This window comes from Talpa occidentalis, unplaced genomic scaffold, assembly GCF_014898055.3.
Source record: "Talpa occidentalis isolate TD23 unplaced genomic scaffold, MPIMG_talOcc4v2.1 talOcc4.8, whole genome shotgun sequence".
Classification (NCBI taxonomy): Eukaryota; Metazoa; Chordata; class Mammalia; order Eulipotyphla; family Talpidae; genus Talpa; species Talpa occidentalis.
In genome coordinates this window covers 25656449-25675347 of record NW_023605194.1, presented here as the reverse complement: position 1 = coordinate 25675347, position 18899 = coordinate 25656449, and the positions used below count along the sequence as shown (strand labels likewise).

Sequence of the window (18899 nt, the reverse complement as noted above, 5' to 3'; positions counted from 1 at the left end):
TCTTATTGGCTCACAGGAGACACCATAGGTAGGATATGGTCCTTACTTTTGAGAAAGTCAAGCTTTGGTAATGAAGGCAGCCATGGATCATCAATCAGAAAATTGCCATCAGAGAGGCACTGAACAAGGTTCCAGAAGTGCCAGGGGGTGACATCACATTCAGGAGTGGGCAGGGCATGAGAGGTCAGTGAGAGCTTTAAGCAGGGGGCAGCCGTGAGCTTGGTCTTGAATTCACTTTGATTTACATTTACCATGTACCACAAACATTCTGAAGGAACCATTCATTCTTCCTTCTATCAATTTTATTTTAGGGCATATAGGTTTGGGGAAAAGTTGTAGATATAATCTAGTTGTAATTTAAAAAAAAAAACTCTTGAGAAAGTTCTAAACCAAAACTTATTTAAATGAGGCACACTGTAGATGTCAGGGAACACAGTTTTGTCGCTGCAGTAACCCTCCATACAATGGGGCTGTTCTCAATTTCTGTAATAATTGTTTATTAAAGTTTTGGGAAAGGGAATGCAGAGGAGTATGTCCTGGTACAGAGATAACATTCTCCTAGATACTGGAAAGTCAAGTAAAGCTTGTGAGGCAGAATGTCTGGGCAGAAAAGAGAAAAATGGCAAAACAGACTTGAGTGTTTTTAACAGCTTGTGATTGATGGAATGTGCAGACATGTGGACCCAGACCAACAGCGTCAGAATCATGCATTTAACAGAGTGGGTGGGCAAGTGGTTAAAAATGAATCTGGGCTTCATTTCACACCTGCTGACTGGACTCGCTGGGGTTCAGACCCAGGAATCTGCGTTTAATATAAACTGTAATAATTTTGTTATGAAATTAAAGCTCCCTCCAGGAGAATTAATTCCATCAAAATGATAATATCTGTTGTTATTTTGATAACGGAATTAAATGGAATAAAATTGAAAGTAATTCAGGACCAATTTGTTTGTCTTGTTTTCACCATTTGGAACAATCTTACATTTTGGGGTAAAAATTTCTGTACATCCCACTAATTATGTGATACCACAGGCAGTGTCAAATATAACATTACTTAATTTTACATTTACTTACTAAAGCAAAATTTTCAAAACTGTAACCAAATATTTAAATGATTTAACATTGGAAGACTTTTAGTATTATGTATGTTTTTCCCTTCTGGGATTTAAAATTTTGTAATAGAGTTGTGGTTTTCCATCCTAAATTTTTTAGTGTCATTTACTCTGGAGTCTGAACTGGTTTTGAGAGAAGGCTTATTATTCATTCTGAAAGGACTACTGCATGTTGGTCATCCATACCTCTTTGGGGAGGTGCTCTCCACAATGCTATTTAACCAGCTAATTGCAGACTTTTAAGGCCTGTAAATAGAGTCGCTAGGCAATGCAATCAGAACTTTTTACAAGCAGGGAAATTGAATGCTTAAAAAATGGAAATTTTTAGCCACCAGATGTGCTTTACATATATGGGGAGACAATGCATTTCTTTCTATTTATTTATTTATCTATTATATAAGAAAATATTTCCATTTAAAAACTTTAATTTTTAAATAAGGGAAACCCTTAGGATTTATATAGCAATGTGGGCATTACTCAGATATTTTTTTTTCGCATATTGTAAGACTTCCCCCTAAATTGTCCTTTTATCCTAGTAGAGCTAAGGCTTAGAACCTACTTTGAGGATAAGGGCGACCTGTATTCTAAACCAGCTGTTATTTTGTTAAGAATAACTTGGTTTGTTGAATCAAAGATAAGTTAATAATTGGACTTTATTATGAATTTTCCCCTTACAGAGTTTAAACATCTTCCAGAACCTAAATAAACGTCAGTTTGAAACAGTTATTCATCTGTTTGAAATTGCAATCATAGCAACTGACCTGGCTTTATATTTTAAGTAAGTACAGAACTCCCCCAACCCCTGACAGAACTCCCTTATACTCTACATAGCTCTACCGTCCATAAATGATCCATTACATTAAAGTTAAAAGGAACTTATTCACACACATATTTATTTATTTTTCTTTTGGACTATTGATGGAATATGTTCTAGGTGCCAGAAAATGAATTTATTAGACATCTGGAAACGTATTTTAAAAAGCTTAACACCGAACATTAAGTAGTTTGTTACCTGAAGAAGTTTGAATTGAACTGAAGATGTCTGAATGCAGCAAGGCTGGGGCTCTGCCAGAAGAGCAGTGCCATGAACCCTTGTGAGGTGCCAGCTTCATCCTGGAGAATTCTCCATGGCTGGAGTCTGGTATTTAGTGTTGCAGGCTCAGACACTTGATCCTGTCAGAGTCTGGTTGCTGAGCAATCTTGGAAATACTGACACGCACTGATCAAACTCATGCAATTCTAAGCTATACACAGCACAGCACCAGTCTATTTATAATAACACTACCAAAACCACAAACCCCAAGCTTCTGTATATTTTCTTATAAGTGAACTTATAAAGTTGTTTGGTGAAAATGGATTAGAATAAAATGAACTAACAGGGTCCATATATTTAAGGACTCAGATTGACAATGTCAACTTATGCTGATTCTTCATAATTTAAAATTTAATTATTAAACATTTCAAATATGAAGACTGATACTTATAATAATATAACCGATATCCAAATATCCATGATCCCAGATCAACAAATGCTATGATTTTGACACATTTCTTAGGTCATTTTTTAAGGAGGACAAATATGATGCAGTTGAGATATTCTATCCCCATTCCACCACAAAAACCCCTTCTCCACAGATATCACTATTCTGACGTCATGTCAATGTTTATCCCTCCTTTCCATCCATGTTTTTATATGTTGTTGCTTTAAAATATTCCATAAATGGTATCATACTGTATATACCTTTCTGCTAGTTGCTACTTTCATCCAACATTTTGTTTTAAAGATTTACCCTTGATGGTAAATGGAGATCCAGTTCATTTAACTGTATATTCAAAAATATCAGTATGTCATAATTTTGCCATCATTCTGTTCACTGCTATTTAGGTTGTTTCTAATTTTTCATCTTTGCCTACAATGATACACTGTATATCCTTGTACATCTAAGAGTTTAAGGTCCATATCTAGATGTGGGATCACTGTAGAGTTTGTGTATCTTCAACTTTATGCCAGCAGCAGTTGTCACTCCAGAATACCAATTCAAACTCCCACTAGTAGTGTACCGGGGTTTCCCTTATCCAGTGTCTGGAATACTCTAAATCTGGGCACATTTTTAATTAATTAATTAATTTTACTAATCTGAGTGTTAAATGTTATCTTGTTGCTTAGATTTGTATTTCCTTGTTTATCAGTAAGATTGAGCATTTTAAAATATTTTGGGTTCTAATTTTTTTGTTGGTTTCATGCAATATAAATATCTCACCACAATCTGTCACCTTCCTGTTTATGGTATGATGTCTCTGTTACATGTAACTTTGTTTTAAAATATTCAAATTTATCAATTTTAGACTACAATGTGTAGACATCCAATGCAAAGTGGGAACATAGAATCTGAAAAGCATTTGCTAAAGATACCTTCCACTCTGCTTTTATATGCTAAATTGTTGCAGTTGTCTTTTTTTCTTTTTTTAGGAAGAGAACCATGTTTCAAAAAATTGTGGATGCCTGCAAAAAAATGGAAACTGAACAAGAGGCCATCAAATATGTAACGAATGATCCAACCAAAAAAGAGATTATCATGTGAGAAGCTGAATATTATTACTTTTTAGGTAAAAAATTATTCATTCTGATTTTTCTGTTTTCTGTTTTTGTTTTCTTCCAAAGGGCAATGATGATGACTGCATGTGACTTGTCAGCTATAACCAAGCCTTGGGAGGTACAAAGTCAGGCGAGTAGTTATGTATGCTTTTCTGTCACCCTCTCAGGTATTTTCTAGGTCCCAGATAAAAGTGAACAGGAAGATCTGGCAATCTCAGAATTTCATTTTTGCTAGCAATTATATAATTATATATTTTATAAACAACTATTTTTCATTACACTTGAATTATCCTATCAAACAATTGGTTTATAATCCAAAAAGAAGAAAAAAGGAACTTGAGAAGACAAAATAAAGTGTTCCCTGTTGGGCTTCTGTTAATGAAGCAAATATTTTTCAAGAACTCACAAATGTCAGTAAAATATTGGTTATTTGATTAATCCCCAGAACAAGGCAAATATAGGAAATCTTGGAAAGAAAAGCTTTTTAAAAAGAACTCCTTATCATTCAACAGACTGTAAATAAAGTTTATATAAAATTATTCAGAGAATGAGTTTGTAATAGAAATAAATCAGCAAAAGACACGTATGGTAATTCCCTGATGCTTTCCTCTGTCAAGGTGGTTTTCTTCCTCCAATCCCTTCTTAATGAGCTGTCAATTATTAGAAAGCATCACTGTGACCTGAGGTTTAAAGGTGCCTTCCCCAACCTTGGGGAGCAAGAGTGGGGAACCACTAGTTTACCAGTTGATTTCAAATGGATTAGAGATGCATCTCTCTTTCCCTAACTTCTAGGGAAACTGTTAAGTAGAAGAGAGACCAGAGTTAACGGGGTTTAGCTATAAATGTAGACTGTCAAGTTGGAGCCATCAGGTCCAAAAACAGACACTTGTGCTTCTTTCACCCTGGCTTACCGGCTCTTCCTCCTGTTATGTACACAATCACCAAGCAGTTTTGCTTGAATTCATCCGCTGTTCATAGTCACTTCTGCCTTGCACCTTTGCTACCACTTCAGTCACCAGAACTCTGGTGGGAGCCTCCTAAGTGATTCTCTCATCCTTAAATCCCCAGCCCTCTGAGCTGCTGTTTTTTTTATAGAGTTCAGCTCAGCCCTCTAAGGTTTAAAAACCTAAACTCCCCATTGCCAGAGGGTTTAAACTTTTTTTTTTAAATTCACTTTCTCCCCAATAAAGGTATACAAAAATAACTTCATAAAAAAGAAAGAAGCAAACTTACCTTAGCTTTAATCTTTCTTGGTCTCCATCTTCTTGGACCTCTAGTACACTTTGGAGGAACTGTAGACTCAAGCAATAGGAACCACTGGCCTAGAGAATCAAGTTCAAACTGTCCAGCAAGTTTTGCATGGCCTGTCACTGCCTGTGCTTAATTCACAGCCCTGCTTTATTTCCCACCACTCTTTCCCGTCACCACCTTTCACTCTCTAAGTGCCTAGTTGCATACACGATTGATGCTCAATTTTATCTGCACATTCTTTCACTTCTTTTTACCTGGCCAACTACCATTTCTTCTTGATACAGTAGAAATGCAACCTCTTTTTGAAACATCTTTATTCCCTTCTTGATCTATAGTACTTTAATGCTATAACTATTATGTGCTTACCTCATTATTTTCCTGACTGTTCACTAGACCGTGAGCATCTTAAAGTAAAAGGTCACCTAAGCCTGACTCATACCAATGTAAGGCAGCTAGCAAGTGTTCAATGAACTTGATTATTTTTTTGAAACTATATAAATTAACCCTAAAATAGCCTCACAAGGTAATCAAGTAGAGCTGCATGTGTGTGCATGTGTGCCCATGAAGATATATATACTAGGTGCTAACAGATAAGCAGGGTAAGAGGACATGGAAAGCATTACAGCTCAAAGCATGTTTGAAGAAATTATACATTCTCCCGTGGCTCCCTTTTATTGTTGGGAAATTGTGGCAATAACAAGAGACCGATGTTCCCAGAATGAATCTAGAACACTGTAGTAGGGAAGAGAATTTCCTTTTTTCCATTTCAATATAATCTGTAAACGGCATCTTTAAACCAAAGATCACAAGGGATGACAATACCTCAAGCATTAACTATAAACTCTATCCTTAAATGCCATAAAAACAAAATGCAAATTTCTGAAGTGGCTTTCATAAACCAAGCCTTTCTTATTTGCAGGTAGCACTTCTGGTTGCAAATGAATTTTGGGAACAAGGAGATCTGGAGAGAACAGTGCTGCAGCAACAACCTATTGTAAAGCCTTACATATAAATGACTACTTATTAAAAATTTCAATACAAATCAGTCTATTTTGTTCAGAGTCTTAGAAAACTATCTTAAAAGAACTTCTTTCTTTTTCTAGCCTATGATGGACAGAAACAAAAAAGATGAGCTACCTAAACTTCAAGTTGGGTTTATTGATTTTGTCTGTACTTTTGTATATAAGGTAAGTAAATTGATTATTTGAGTGAACTATATAGTTTTCTGCATAAGAATTTTTTAAACTGTACCCAAAATCAAAGGGGAACCCTACAGGGAAAGCATTTAGGGATGTTCTTAATTCTCCAAAGTTGTTTGAAGTATTACCCTTATGTCTCATTCAGGGGTGGAATAAATGGAGAGAAAACTCAGATCCCAGCAAACTGAACAGGCAATTTAGGCAGGTAGGAAAGAAATTTCCAGGGTGTTAAGCTTTTTCTCGCAGCTGTGAACACTGTATGACTCCTTACAGCTTTCTCTGCACAGTAATCAAAATCAACTCTAGGATTTAAGTAGTTTCTGGCCTAAAAATTCTCTCTAGGAGTTCTCACGGTTTCACAAAGAAATCACACCAATGCTGAATGGTCTTCAGAATAATAGAATAAAATGGAAATCCCTAGCTGATGAGTATGAGGAAAAGATGAAAGTAATTGAAGAGGAGATGAAAAAGCAGGAAGAAGGAAACACGATTGGAAAAGGTTAGATGGAATTTTTTTTCACTTTAGTAAAATAGCCCGAAATCAGGCTGACTTATCTCATATAACATAAAAAATATAAATGCGAAACTTGCTTTACTGTACTTAGGCTGGCAATTATAAGTTGATTCATGGTTTTCAATCTTCCCTACTCCAAAAAAATCTTATATATGACTGCAGATGAACTGACTGGCATCAAGCTTCGTGCCTGGCACAAAGCAACAATTCATGATTCCCAGATTGTGAAGTTCAGTGCTTTTCTTGAGAAACTGAGATGCTAATTGGCCAGCCATTTATTACACTCTATGTTTTTAATAGACCAAATCTGAATATGAATTCAAAATTTTAAATGCTCAAAGCCTTAGTACTTGTTACAAGTTAAAATCACTACTTAGCTAGAAAGTTGTTACTAATATCATGAAAGTATAGGAACAAAACACTTTATATCCACTGGTTCCTGATAATACCTTTTTTCTTCTTTTTACTAGCTGCAGAAGATTCAGGAGGTGGTGGTGATGACAGAAAGTCCAAGACATGTCAAATGTTGTAATATAATCCAAGAGGTCTAAATGTCAAATAGTTTCTACTTTTGAAGAAAAATAAAACATTCAAAAAATTCAGCAAATTACAGTCAGCAAGTGATCAAGGACAGAGTAAGACAAGCTTCAGAAAAGTCATCCCTGTGACTCCCAAGAGAAAAATATATCTCTATCCTGTAAACCCTCGGAAAAATAAAGTTCAAGGAAAGTGCAAAATAAGACAAAAATATGTTTTTTGGGGGGGGTACCAATTTCTTTTAAATTAAAAATATATAATCCTGAAAAGTAGTCACCAATTCTTTAAAGCTCTTGTTAATTATATTCTTTTGCTAGAGATAACATAACCAAATACCACAGACTGGAAGGCTTTACAGAAATTTGTTGTCTCACAGTTTTGGAGGCTCTAAGTTCAAGATCAAGGTGTCAGCAGGGGTTGGTTTCTTGTGAGAACTTTCTCTGAGTCGTATGGGTAAAGCCTTTACATGGTCTTCCCTCTGTGTCTGTGTTCTCATCTCTTTTCGTTAAGGACACCAATCACGTTGAATTAAGGCCCATTCACACGATCTCATCTTACCTTAATTACCTCATTCAATATCATATCTCCAAATAGTTACACACTGAGGTCCCAGGGGTTAAGATTTCAACATATGAGGCCTCCCTGATGGTGCAGGTGGTTGAGCGCAGTGCTGTGAAGCTGTCCGCAGCCTCTGCAGTGCCGGTTCTATCCCCACCAGCCGTGGAGATACCCACATGGTGAGCAGACCTCTCTTGTCTCGCCTGCTGCTCCCCTCAGCAGTATATTTCAGTCAGTCTGTCTGTTCTGTTCCCCACCCTGTCTTTGGTGAATCTTCTCACCCTCCCACATATCTGGCCTCTACCCCGGTTCTTGTATAAATAAATAAATCTTTAACAACAACAACAAAAAGATTTCAACATAATGAATGACAGGGGACATGATTTAGCCCATAATATTAATAATTATGATTCATACCTCAAACCCTTGCCTGAACTAAGTCTCTCATCAACATGTCTTAATCTAAAAGTTGATATATAGTATACAATGTATATGTAAATCCTATACATGAAACAAAGAAACGGATTTCAGATGTTATTCCACCTGAAATGCTTATCATTTCTTTCCTCTACTTTTTACCCTTGATAATGGAATGGTGACGACAACATTTTTGCAGCTTACAAACTATGTTTTAGTCTTATACCTTTCCCTCTGCCCCTGCCAAGTCTGAAATAAATTATTTTGTTATGTGCAACTAAGAATTCTTTTAATGTTCAGAACTATTTTGCTTATTGAGAAAATTATCAATTTATAAGACATTGCCTGAATAATCCTAATGCATGTTAAATGAGGTAATATATATTATGCATTATTAAGAAGCATATGACTTGATATATAAGAACTTCATTATCAAAAGCAGTTTGGAAGGAATTCAATAGAGGTCACTTCTAAAAGATAATTACTTGATCTTTCTAACCGGACCTTTCAAATAATGAATTGTGAAAGAAACAAGACTATCAGCTACTTCTACTATATGATATATATCTGGGCTTCAGAGAAATTTGAGCTTTCTTTCTTTACTTGTCTTGAATCACAGAACAAATTAGAAAACCGACCAAATAACAATTATGCCATACATTTTGCCACATATTTTCTTTTAAAAAGTATCTAAATTATAATAAATTGAAGGTATATGAATCTTAGAGACTTTGTTATACAGAAGATACTGCCACCAAGGAAGGGCTGCCATAGATAAGAACTTTGCTTAAGAGCAAGTATATGAAACTTAACTTCAAAGCCCCAGGCAACTGGGGGACTGAATGTCACTGACTGTAACACACATTAATAAACTAATACCACTTTACTATTTTCTGGTAGTTTAGAAAAGACTGCATAATTATTTCCTAGAAAGTTCCTGTGTGCAATGTCCAGCACAGTGCTTCACATGTAATAAAAACTGTAGAAACATTTCTTGAATTCTCTTCTATCCATCCATTTGCTCTTTATAAGTGGGTCTCCACTTTAAAAAAAAAAATAAGCTCTTCTGAAAATTTGATGAAAGTTATGGACTCTTTCTCCAAAATCCACACAGAGTAAAAATTTAGCCATAGTTTCTAGGAGTGTTTAGATCTCCTGAAGCATATCCTCAGACCCATTCAGGGTGTGGCCCCTAAGAAGTTACTCTTACAGTATATCCCTGCTTAGAAGTATATCCATATTTACATGACTGTATTGGACAAGCTCTATACACACAGTATTACTCAGTTAAATTATTTCATTGTGTAATCTCTGTGGGGAAGTCAGCACACCACTGTTGTAGACTATGGGGACCCCTTCTGGTCTCCTGTGGTATTAATTTATTTTATAGTAAATTACCCACAAACTGGGAAGTCAAATTTGATTATAACAAACTCCCCGAAGTGGTAAAGGTACAAAGGAAGCAAGAGAAAAGCATGGGGGAAGAAAGGCATCTAAAATAGATGGTAATGGGAAAATAAGTGATTAACAGGAGAGTGTCACTATATCCAAGAGAAGTAGAGGCTGACCACATTCTTTATCTACTTTGTAAGTTCTGTGAGACCCCAATAATCTAAACTAATTGAAGGGAAGATAAACATGAATAAGTAGGGGAATAGCCTAAAAACATAGAACAATGGAATGTCTGTATAGTTTATTAGTTCTATTCTCCAGGGCTACAGATAAAACAGTTGAAAATAAATAATGGAAAGATATACAAAGGTTGGGGGAAAGTGGCCCTAATAAAACTAAAGAACTGCCAAAGCATCTGACATCCTGAGAGCTGCTAGATTTTTATTTCTAAGGACAAACCACTCAAGCTACCACTCATAAATAAAACTTTTGTGAAGAATTTCAAAGTATACTTTCACATTAAGGAATATAGGCTTCTTTCCTGCATCTCACAGGAACAAATCTTGAAAATATTCATCAAATTCTTCTTCCCTATTTAAGAGAAAAAGTATACATATGGATTAAAATCAACAATTAGAGAAAATAATGCTAGGTGATAGATACAAGAATAAAGAAATAAAATGTTTTAAGTCAACATATTTGTGATTCTATATATATCAATATATTTCAGGATTTAGCAATCAAGCAATTCTTAGACTCTAGAATAATCATAACTATACACAGATTGGTTAAAATCAAAATGTTCTATATGTTGTTGGTAGGTCTCCTTAAATGTATATATTTCCTAAGATTTTACTTTGAAGTCTTTGTGAAATGTTATTTCTTCTCTTTACTTTCTTCATTGACTTTATAATTTCTTTGTTCTTTCTCATTTCAAATTATAGTATGATCAAAAACAGAATGAAAATTTTCTTTTTAGAAAAATACAAGTCCTACTCTTAGGAATGGAGAAAAAAATATGCTTAGGATATAGGTTTTTTATTATTCTGAGAATGGTAAATACATTATGTACTTGTATAGTCAAGGTTATATCTAAAAGTGTACAACTCTAAAAGGAAATATTAGATTATGTGTTAAAAATTATGAAAATTGTAAAGTACCAAATAAAAATTAGTGTTATAGAGTGGAAATCACACAGGCATTCAAGTCAGTCAGTATTTAAATGCTAGCTTTGTCACTTATTAGTTGGGTGAGCAAATTCTTAACTTCTTCAGTTTCCTTATCTGTAAATGTTGAAAATTATATTCCTCATAGAGTTGCTATGAGTAGTAAATGCAAGGTTACTTTTCTTTGTCTTAGGAATAGTGAATCAAGCTGGACAATCAAATTTAGTCCACCAGTCTCTTCAGAAAATGTCATTTTAAGTCAGAGATTCACTATTTTGTTTAAAAAAGTTGTGAATGCAGAAAGTCATCACAACCATGTTCAAATTTCAAGAAAAAAATTAATTACAGAATTAAGAATGAGCAATTTGATATTTCCCATGATCCTAGCAAGACAGCAAAATGCAGGAGAATTTTTAAAACTATAGTAAGAATTTAAATATATGTAATTAATTAAACATCTGTGTGGACTTAGATGTTCAGTGATTAATTGATGTCAAGTTTTTATAAGGTCACAAAAAGTTTTGAATTAAGGAAGATTTTTCTTAAGTTTTACTGATGTATCTATATACAGTAAGTTAACTCTGGGACCTATTATCTCATTTTAAGCTAAAAGCAGTTTAACTAGGATAGCAATATATTATTTATAATATTTTATGTAAAGAACATAAGTACTGTTTATAATTTGACTACACATTTGGGAATTCTTTATTTGGTTGGAAAAAAAGGTCAAGATCACCAAAAGAAAAAAAAAAGGTGATCTTGTTTTTAAAAATCTTCTATTATTAGAAATTGTTTTTTTTTTCCTAAAGAAGCTGACTTCTGTTACACTGAGAATATATCAAATAATTAGCAAGCAGGTTTATAATCAGCTTAAAATTAGTGAATTATGACATATTCAAAGGTCTCTTAATCTATTATGAACTAATATGTCTAGGGACTAATAAAAGGGAACTAAAATCTATTGGGAACTTACTATATTTGTAGGTGTTGTACCAGATGAAACATTCTTTATTTCATTAGGTCTTCACAATAAACTCTATGCTGTGGGTATTACCTTATCCTCTTTTAACAGATAATGTTCAAGTGATAAATATCCCAGTGTATGACAACAACTGGTAACATCGCCCCCCGATTCAGACAGTGCCTGTTACCCACAGCAGAACACATAATATATGCACTGAGTTATCTGTCTTTGGGGGTTAATGTGGGTATGTTAGCAAGTAAACTTTTACATTTGCATAAATCTTCAAGGGGCTCCCTTGTATGGGTCTATGACAATCAGATTATCATGAATAGGCTACTGTAGGTGCTAGTAAACAGCTCTTCTCTGAAGCAAAAACCAGAGGGTCACATGTTGAGGTGAGCTGAGGAAAGGTTTATTTATCAAGAGGAAGCTGGAGAACGTGGCTATTTATGGACACAAACAATGGCTAGGATTTAACCAGTCTAGTTGGTCTTAGGCATTAAATAGACTTTCAAGATGTCCATTAAACACTAGCAAAAACTGTGGCTGTAGTCACAGCATTCTAAACTGAAAGTTTATCTATTAATATCAGGACTTACTGTGATTTTTCATCTGTCTCTGGTAGTGGGCCCTTCCAAAGTTCGGATTCTGAAGTACTTTCTTCCTCATCAGAGTTTCCTGTTCATTTAAAAGAGATTTTGTTAAGTATGTATTTTAAACACATTTCAAATTAACCACTGGTACAATTAACTTTTAATTTAACTGCAATTTAGCTTCAACTCTTATGGCTCATTGGAAATTGAAGTCATTCTTCCATATCAGTAAATTCTTTTTAAAAATAAATAAGGTGGGCCTCCCTGGGTGGCACAGGCGGTTGAGAGCAGCGCTGTGAAGCTGTCCCCAGCCTCTGCAGTGCGGGTTTGATCCTGGCCGGCTGGCGAGAATCCCACTTGGCGTTGCAGACCTCTCCTGTCTCGCCCGCTGCTCCCCTCAGCAAAGTATTTCAGTGGATCTGCCTGTTCTGCTCCCTGCTCTGTCTCTGGTGAATCCTCTCACTCTCCCGCACATCTGGCCTGTGCCCTGCTTCTTGTATACATGAATAAATAAATCTTAAAAAATATATATAAAAAATAGCTGAGATATACCCAAGTCTCAGCAAAAATGGTAAGCATTTAAAATCTCATGGGAGGTGTAAGGGGTTAAGATGCAACCTATGAAGCTATCTGCAAACACTGCAGCACGAGTTCGCTGGCCAGGGAGCTACCCACATGGTGCAGCAGACCTCTCCCGACTAGCCCGCTGCTCCTCTCAGCAGCGTATTTCATCAGTCTGCCTGTTCTGTTCTCCGCTCTGTCTCTGGTGAATCCTCTCACCCCTCCCCACCACCTCTGGCCTTGTACCCCTGCTCTTGTATGCATAAATAAATAAATCTTTGAAAAAATAAAATAAAATAAAATCTCACGGGGAACTTACCCTAAGTTACAGAGTTAAAGTAGCAACAATAGAAAAACAACCTAAATTCCCACCAATTAAGGATTAATAATCTGTTAAATAAATACTATATAGCTGTTTTAAAAATCGTGGCATATCTATTTATTCCCATGGAAAAATGTCTGTGTTACAATCAAATTTTTTAAAAGTTTCAGAATACATGATTAGTATATCCTAATTTATGCTTAAAACACTAAATATATGTTTATATATGGATCTATCTATATATAGCAATTACATATTAATATATTAACTGTTACCATCTATGGCAACACTGTAGGTACCTATAGCATGATATATATGTGTATGCATATATGCTTGTAAAGCCCAACCAAACAGTGATTCTATTGCCTGAATCTTTTATTTTGTACTTTAATCATTTTCAAATTTTTAATGTATTTTAAATGACCAGCATAATGATTTTAAACAGTGATCAGTTTTCACTTTAAATCGGTAAAAACAATTTAAAAAAATAACAAGATGGATTATCCTGTATTAGTGAATGAAAAATTATGAAATGTTAAAAAATCTATTATGAGGCAATAAAATTATATCCTACAAAATAATACCATTAGCAAATAATGCCTCTCTAATAATGACCATTAGCCTAAAAAAGAACAGACACATATTTGGCCTGGCAATACAGAATGTCCCTTAGTTAAACACAACACAAAAATAGAACAGCACTGATTTGCCACTGTGGTTCTACACTTTCACCTGCTAGACTTTGATCCTTCAATCAACATGCATGTCTGAACTTTGACCCTAACAGAATTTATTCTGGCACCAATCTAACAAAAATGGCATACATATAAGGGATATTTAGATTTCTAATGATTTACATACAAGCTGATAAAAATGAAAAGCCTTGGGAGTGAGATTTCCATTCAATGATAGGCATTAGAAATGCCTGTGTCCCAAATTAAATACATAATTTCTTCCACTCTTATTTTTAGGAAAAATCACTGACATTAGGTTTAAAAAACACAGAAAAACTAAAATCAGGCCCCAAAAGTTATCACTAAGGTGTTACCCTATTAATGATGTCAGAGATCAAAACTGAAAACGGTCTTTAAAAGTGAGCACTAAGTATAAAAGACATACAGCCATCTGTTTTCTTCCATTTCTAGAGCACTTCCTACATGCCAGCTTTCTATACCAGTTTTCTGATACCAGACAATCCAGTTTTACTAAATAACCAAATCAGTTTAGAATAACATTATAACAGAATATAACAGAATACTCTTTGAAGGAGCACATGTCAAAAAGTAGCCAAAGAGCCTTAGAAAATCAAATTTGTAAGACTGGACTATATACGTTTAAGGTCCCTATAAATCTATACCTTCTTCCATGAGGGTGACCCAACTACATATTCTTATGATTACTGTTCCAACCTCCAGAGATGGGCAGGGTATTGCCAAAGCAATAACAACTGGAGAACAGAATAAAGAAATGATGTTTTTTGCATCAGTGTCAAATCTATGCTACAATTATTGGCAAGTAGGGATGAGAATTTAAGTCATTGACTCTGTTGGGAGGAGATCTTGGAGATATTTAATTCAACCCTTATCCAATGAATAAACCTCTGATTGCAATACCATAAATAGCAAGTAGCTACCCAACCTATGCTTGACGATCTCGCTAATTCCTGAAGCAGCCCTTTTCTCCAATCCTTCCTTCATAGTTTTAATTGACATGTTTTTCCTTAAATTAAGGCAAAAATCTGTCCTCAGTCCATTTTTATCCATAGATTCTAGTTCTGCCAACCAGTCACTAAAAATAAATCTCCTACATAGTAGCAGTTTTGCCAATATCAATGGTTTCCAAGTCTATCTCCTTACCCTTTCCTTCTCTTCCCTTCATTTTTCTCCAAATTATGCTTTGAATAATAAAAGCAAGTCTATCGTCTTAGTTTTTTTTTTTTTTAATTTTATAGAGGCATGTTTATTTATATTTATTTATTTGTTTGTTTGTTTTGTTTATACATGCACTGGGTACAGTCAGAAGCGTGGGAGGGTGAGAGAATTCACCAGAGCCAGAGCGGGGAGCAGAGCAGGCAGAAGGACCGAAGTACACTGCTGAGGGGAGCAGCGGGCGGCAGGAGAGGTCTGCGCGCCATGTGGGACCCTCCTCCGGTGGCCGGGGAGCAGCCGGGGTTCGAACCGGTGCCGCAGAGGCTGCGGGCAGCTTCGCAACCCAGCGCTCAACCTCTGCGCCACCGGGGATGCCCTCTATCGTCTTAGTTTTGCTGGATATTTGATATACCTAATAACTTGGTGTTCTAAAGAAGCAGCAAGTCTCCAATTAGCATAACAAAGAGACAGGTCAACTTACAGACTTCTCTAGTCAGTTCTAGACAACAAGCACAGACTATTGGAGGCTAGTACATTTTTCTCTGACATAAGAATAGCTACAGGTTATCAAGGACTTACTCTGTTTCAGACACATGCTTTGCAAGTATGTTATCTCAAGTCCAAGACTCCAAATATTCATCTTACAAAGAGAACTGAGACAGATCAAATTATTTAATATGGATTTGTGTAAAATATCTGCCAAAAGTGGAGTGTAAAGAGTAGATTTATATTTAATTCACTGACGAACAGTTATTGAAGAGATAGGCAAAAAAGGGTTTAGACTTTGGAGTTACAAACCTGTGTTTAATGACAGAGCTGGAAAATTATTTTGTTCATAAATTATTTTGTTCATACTAAATAATTTATAAGGGAATATGCTGTACTCCTAAATTACAGGTCTGCTTCCATCAATACCTCCCTTTCTGTTAAATTTTTTGACAGTGAATATTTTCAAATTTCTATTTTTCTAATTTAACAGTGAAAAATTTTTGATTACTGAACACTTAAAAATTCTCAAGGATTATACTAAAATGCTAATAATGTTTATATATAAGTGATGGAATTTGGAATAATTACTAAATTTTTCCCTGTGTTTGACCATATACACATAAAACTTTAAACTCATAAAAATAAGTTTATATACTTCAAAATAAGAAGTCTTAAACTTCTAAATGTCTATAAAATAAATTCAAATATTATAAAATATATTAGATATGCTACTGAACTTTATTGTTAGACCCCAAGTTTACTGTAAAGTCTAAAAAATTTGATATCGTAGTACTATTTAGGTGTGAGGCCACTGTTATATCACAAAAGAATGCCCTTCTTTACAAAGCTCAAAATTCTGCTGGAAAAAGCTGAACACTGTAAGTTCTCTTTAATATTGTATGGGTACAATTAATCATCTATTGATGGCTTCCCTCTTTTGGTTTGATGGTTAGAAGAATAGTAATAGATTTATGATCTATCATTGAAATTATGCAAATTTCTGGTAAATAGTTGTACAGACACCTTTAGCTTTACTTTGTTACATAAATCTTTTCCATTATTCTGACTTCACCTTTATAGACCTTATTTTTTTTTTTTAGCTTTTTAAAAGATTTATTTACTTAAGCATACAAGAACTGGGGTACAGGCCAGAGGTGTGGGGGGTGAGAGGATTCACCAGAGACAGAGTGGGGAGTAAAACAGGGAGATCGACTGAAATACACTGCTGAGGGGAGCAGCGGGCAAGTCAGGAGAGGTCTGCTGTGCCATGTGGGTATCTCCCTGGCCAGGGATCGAACTCATGCTGCAGAGGCTTCAATAGCTTCAAAGGTTGCATCTTAACCCTTTGCACCACCAGGGAGGCCCTAGACCTTATTTTTTATATATATTTTTTAAGTTGTTGTGAATACTTTAGGGAATGATGCAAGGTGGGGGGGGGAGGTACCTGGGGAGGATAATAAAACTCTTAGCAAATAAATCAATAAAATATAATATAGTTTGATCCAATCTAATGAAAAACATAGGACTTATTAAAAAGTTACCCAGTAGCAACATTTGCTAACATTTTGCTTTCCATATACAAAACACATAATTTGAACACATAATTGCTTTCCATATACAAAACACATAATTTGATCAATCAAGATCACAAATGACAGACAACTCAAGTCTACATAAACAACATGGGCAGCATAAGCAAAGCACAACATATGCAATAGTTCTTAAATTTTAATGCACTTCCATAGTTTCATTCTCAATCCAACCTCATCCCATTTTTCTTCCTTCATATTTCATAATCTAAAACTAAAATATGTATCCACTGTATTTACTGGAAAACATTCTTAAGCTTTTAAACTTAAATTTTTAAATGTTCTAAAATGTGGAAGAAACCATATAGTTTGGGTCTTTTTTCTATCATTTTTCTAACTGTGCAAAAAAACCCAAAAAATAATATACTTGAGATCAAGTCACAATTCATGGAAAAACTGAATTGCAAATAATTGGAATCTATAGATTTTAATTAAAAAAATACTTGATACTTACTATTTCCAGAATTTTCTAGTTTCTTTGAAGATGAATGTCCTGAAAAGGAAGCAGCATTTTTTTGTTAAGAATAATCTTGTAGTGCAACAGTTGTAACTGTAACCAGAATTTTTCCAATAGTTGAATTTGCTTATAGTCATACAGACAAGCAATTCATTGTTTTCTAATTTGTTATGTTCCTTAGACTTAAATCCCTAATTAAAATTTTAGGTTCTTCAAAAATAGACAATTATAAATTAGAGACATCCTGCAAGGGAAGAGGAGGGAGAGAGATGAGAGGGAGGGAGGGAGGAGCACAGGAGACTGAGGTGATGATGTACAGGCACAATGGTGAAGGAAACTCTATGGGGACTACACGTGGGGGGGTGGCAGGAAGCAAATATTGTTTAAAAATGAATAATGATGTAAAAAAATTTTTAAAAATTAAAAAAAATTAGGTTCTTTTAAAGCACATTCTATTATGACCTAGATAACCTAGGACGAAGCTTAAAAATAATGAATACCTGAAAAAAAAAACAACTCATATTGTTAAAAAAAAACACCTCATATATTAGTTGCAATACAAGCAACATTTCACCAGAGATGTTCAACATCTAAAAACAGCTTAGAAATAAGATCATTTTTTACAAACATCATATATATGTATGTGAAAATCTGTTCCTAGCATTTGAAAATCACACAGACAACTATGTCATAAAATATTTTCAGCTATACAATGGTTACCAGTAAGGAAAATGGAAACTGAAAAGTACTGAAGATATATTGGTGTCATTTTTTAAAAATCATCACTATACACAGACTCCTAGAAGACCCCTGGGGAAATATTTCTCTGGGGTGCAAAATCAAAAAAGGACAGCTAATATATGCAGAGTAACCACTGCTGCAACTCCCTGGATAGAAGGTTTTATCAGCCAAAGCTGGCTCATGAAAAGCTCCTTTAAAGCCAGGCAAAGAGGCTGCAAGGACTACATGGTAAAGACCCCAACTCAGCAACTGCTTTAGGATACTGCTTCTTCACTCCTCATTTCCAAGTTGTGAGAGCAAACAAACAAACAAACAAACAAACACAGTAACCAAGCTTCTGATGGCAAAAGAAATGTATTCTTCTTTGTTATTTTCTTTACTATACGAAGAACATGATACCTGCTTCCAAATGTCTATAGGTAAAAAAAGAGGTTAGGTTTTTTCTGGAGGCCGAAGAACATAATTGGAACCAAAAGTAAGAAGTTGTAGGTTTAGGCTAAATATTAAAAGAAATCTGCCAGCAATTACAACTACGTAAAATGTAAAAGATTATTTGGGAATGCAGTGGGTTCT

General features: G+C 34.8%; 2 protein-coding genes across 13 annotated transcripts in view; one reads left to right on the top strand and one right to left on the bottom strand.

The window, feature by feature from the left end:
- PDE6C (phosphodiesterase 6C) overlaps window positions 1-7204 on the top strand; it is a 30841-nt gene extending 23637 nt beyond the window's left edge. The window contains exons 16-22 of the mRNA XM_037495996.1: window positions 1790-1890; window positions 3583-3690; window positions 3775-3838; window positions 5879-5953; window positions 6063-6146; window positions 6501-6657; window positions 7143-7204. Coding sequence (XP_037351893.1) covers window positions 1790-1890; window positions 3583-3690; window positions 3775-3838; window positions 5879-5953; window positions 6063-6146; window positions 6501-6657; window positions 7143-7204 — 651 coding nt within the window. The remainder of the gene's footprint in view (window positions 1-1789; window positions 1891-3582; window positions 3691-3774; window positions 3839-5878; window positions 5954-6062; window positions 6147-6500; window positions 6658-7142) is intronic.
- Window positions 7205-8628: 1424 nt separating this feature from the next.
- The window catches only part of LOC119233743 (protein FRA10AC1), a 42700-nt gene continuing 32429 nt past the window's right edge, over window positions 8629-18899 (bottom strand). For all 12 annotated transcript variants that reach the window (XM_054689948.1, XM_054689946.1, XM_054689944.1 and 9 more), the window contains 3 exons: window positions 17583-17621; window positions 12306-12384; window positions 8629-10167 (listed from right to left, as the gene is read on the bottom strand). In XM_054689948.1, coding sequence (XP_054545923.1) covers window positions 10125-10167; window positions 12306-12384; window positions 17583-17621 — 161 coding nt within the window. In that variant the 3' untranslated portion in view covers window positions 8629-10124. The remainder of the gene's footprint in view (window positions 10168-12305; window positions 12385-17582; window positions 17622-18899) is intronic.